The following is a 2,682-nucleotide window of genomic DNA, read 5'->3' as shown; positions in this document are numbered from 1 at the left end:
CATTTTGTAATGCTTTGMGGGAAAAGGAGACATGAGGGTTCCTGTTTAAGGCTACTTTTTTCCTATTAAGGCTCAGCACATCGTGSTATCTAAAGAAATCACACTGTAGGTATATGGCTGCTGTGCTGTGTGTTCATATATTCGAATTCTGGAGCAGGAGCACCCTTTCTGAATTCTGAGTTACTAATTTCAGTCCCTCCTGTGCACATGCACTCTCGGTAAGTCTTGCTCCCCGTCTGTGGCCTTGCTTTCTCGGCCAGCACAGCACCAGCSAAGCGAATTCCGCTTCCCGTGCAAACAAAAGAACAGCTCTTGCGACCTGGGCGAACTCTGCCTCCTTACAACACCCAGCCGCCTCCAGYGACGGCACGCTGGAGCACATTTGCCCAGGCAGGCGGTGTGGTGGCGGTGCCCCGAGCCGGGCAGTGCGTGCCTCAGGCCGGGCGAGCAGGGCTGGGCTGGCAGCGGCCATGGCGAGCGCGGCGGGGCCTAGCGCCGGCCTGCTCCGAGCCCGGGATGGCTCCTGCTCCCGGAGCCGCACAAAGATAATCGCTCAGGAAGTGTCTCAGCCAATCCCCTGGCGCTTTACATGCGGATTTGCCGGGGCAGCCAATCCGGGGGCGGCTTTCATGGGGAAGACAGATCATCAAGCCCAAGTGCCAAGCCCTCCCTGCCCGAGTACTGAGAGCCTGTCCTCCATGTTTTATAAGTATTGACATAACACTGTGTTAACAATGCATCCACAGAGGTAAGCCTTGCTTTTTACATTGCTTTTTCTCTAAGACCTATGAGTTGTGGGTTGAGAGTGTGATTCTCTGTGATTTCTCGTGCAAAACTCACACCACAGCACTTATATTAAGTTGGAACTGTTTAAAATTTGCTTTCTTGGGTCACATGGTTAGTAGCCATTAGCCACAGCTTTATTTTACAGTCTGGCAAAGCCTTGGCATGCCTGCTTCTTCACAGGAGGATGGTGTTTTTAGAGTTTATCAAGATCCTGGTATTCCAAAGGAGGTTTGTGTCTCTGAGCAGTTTGCCAGCACTATTGTCTGTTGTGTCACATGCCTGCTGGAGAGAAAATGGAAGCTAGGGAGCAGATGCATTTAACTGCCCTACAGGGAGTCAAGCAGGGATAATGGCAGACAGAAGAACAGGCAAGTTTACCTTTCTAAACAGTGAATGGAACAGCTAAGATAAGTTATCTCTGAGAAAATATGGGATTTTTAAAAACCTAGGCATCAGCAAAAAGTGCTAATGGCAGATTGTAGATATTGGGCCTAGGTGGTGGTGTGCTGTTGCATCATGTTTTTTATGCAGCTTATCTTAACTTAAAATGATTATTGAACCTTTTTTCTTGCAGGAGTAATTAATACAACGCTTTTCTCTTTCTGAGGGACACTGTATGGTTAATATTTTGTTTCTTTAAAAGGGAGCCTTTATGCTGCAGATTTTGGAAATGGGGTGCTGCTCAGTAAAACGCAGCAGTGCATCTGTTTACAAATCTGATKCTTTATGGAAAATGTTTTTAAACTGTTAGCTTTCTTGTTTTGCATAATTCAAATAAACTAATGTAACTTTTATCTGTGCCTTTTTGTTTTACATTGTGTCAGCCACAGTTCTGTGTTGTGGAGTCCAGAAGATATAAAATCATGTGTGGTTCATGACAGTAGTATATGTTGTTCGTTCTTGCGTGGTTTTTTTTTCCCTTTTATTTTTTTTTTTAACTTTTTGTTTAATGCTACGTAATTATTTCAAGAAATTCCTTTTTGATCAATTCCCAAATCTGCCAGCCTGTTGTATCTTCTTAACTGGAAAAATGAGATGGGTGCTTGAACAGTTGGTAAGTAAGCAGCATGCTACTCTCTGAACATTTTTAATAGTTTTTCAAACATTTTGTTTTTACTGGGTCAGTTAGTGCAGTAGATGAAGTGATGTTAGTGGTTAGTCATATGAAAAATCAGATTTGCTTAGCGTCCATTTTAAGGGACTTGAACATGTAAAGTGCTGTATGTGAATGCACTGTTTTTCTGATAATTTGTCTCTAAATTTTGAAGCTTTTACTTCCTGTTTACCTCAGGCCAGTGAAAAATATTCTACTTATTGTTTGTTCATAGATCATTAATTACCACGTTTGCAGGGTAAAGCGCATTTTCACTGTTCCTTGGGCTTTTCGGGTGTGATGAAAGTGCTAGTGCTCAGCAATGAAGTGACCTTACRAAGTAAAGTAAATAACACTTAATGAGCATATGTTTCTGATAYTATAGAAAGTGTAACCTCAGACAAACTTGCTTGGTTTATAACTAATTTAGAAACATTTTGTGCTCTTTATAAAGATTTTAATTGTRGTGCCTGCATGCTTGTTTGAACAAGCTGTTTTTCAGTGATCACCAGGGCTGTTACAAAAGCAGAGGAAGGATGCTCTTTTGTGCTTTTTATGTRATTTTTGCACTTGTTTTAACAGTCCATACACATTCATTATTTTAGGAAAGAGCTGAGAGCTTGTCTGGCTTTGCAAATGACTGTGATGAGGCACAGTGCATGCAAACTTTCACAGAACCTTGCTATGTATTTGGTAACGTTCTTTAACATTTAAACATCAGTTTACCTCTGGTTACTTGTTTACCAGTATGAGTATCTTACTGGGAATATCTCACTTTTGTTAAAAGCTTTCCTTCTCTTTCT

At 42.1% G+C, this 2,682-nt stretch overlaps 1 protein-coding gene across 3 annotated transcripts in view; it reads left to right on the top strand.

Annotated features, from left to right (window-relative positions):
- Positions 1 to 473: 473 nt before the first annotated feature.
- ZMYND8 (zinc finger MYND-type containing 8) overlaps positions 474 to 2,682 on the top strand; it is a 46,506-nt gene continuing 44,297 nt past the window's right edge. For 2 of the 3 annotated variants that reach the window (XM_057365919.1, XM_057365921.1), the window contains exon 1: positions 474 to 748. In XM_057365919.1, coding sequence (XP_057221902.1) covers positions 735 to 748 — 14 coding nt within the window. In that variant the 5' untranslated portion in view covers positions 474 to 734. The remainder of the gene's footprint in view (positions 749 to 2,682) is intronic. The other variant, XM_057365920.1, reaches the window with a different exon arrangement.

Source organism: Malurus melanocephalus, unplaced genomic scaffold (assembly GCF_030028575.1).
Source record: "Malurus melanocephalus ecotype Western Australia unplaced genomic scaffold, MMel_1.1 scaffold_59, whole genome shotgun sequence".
In the NCBI taxonomy this organism is placed as follows: domain Eukaryota; kingdom Metazoa; phylum Chordata; class Aves; order Passeriformes; family Maluridae; genus Malurus; species Malurus melanocephalus.
Note: the sequence above shows the minus strand (reverse complement) of the source record. Positions and strands in the feature narration are given on the sequence as shown.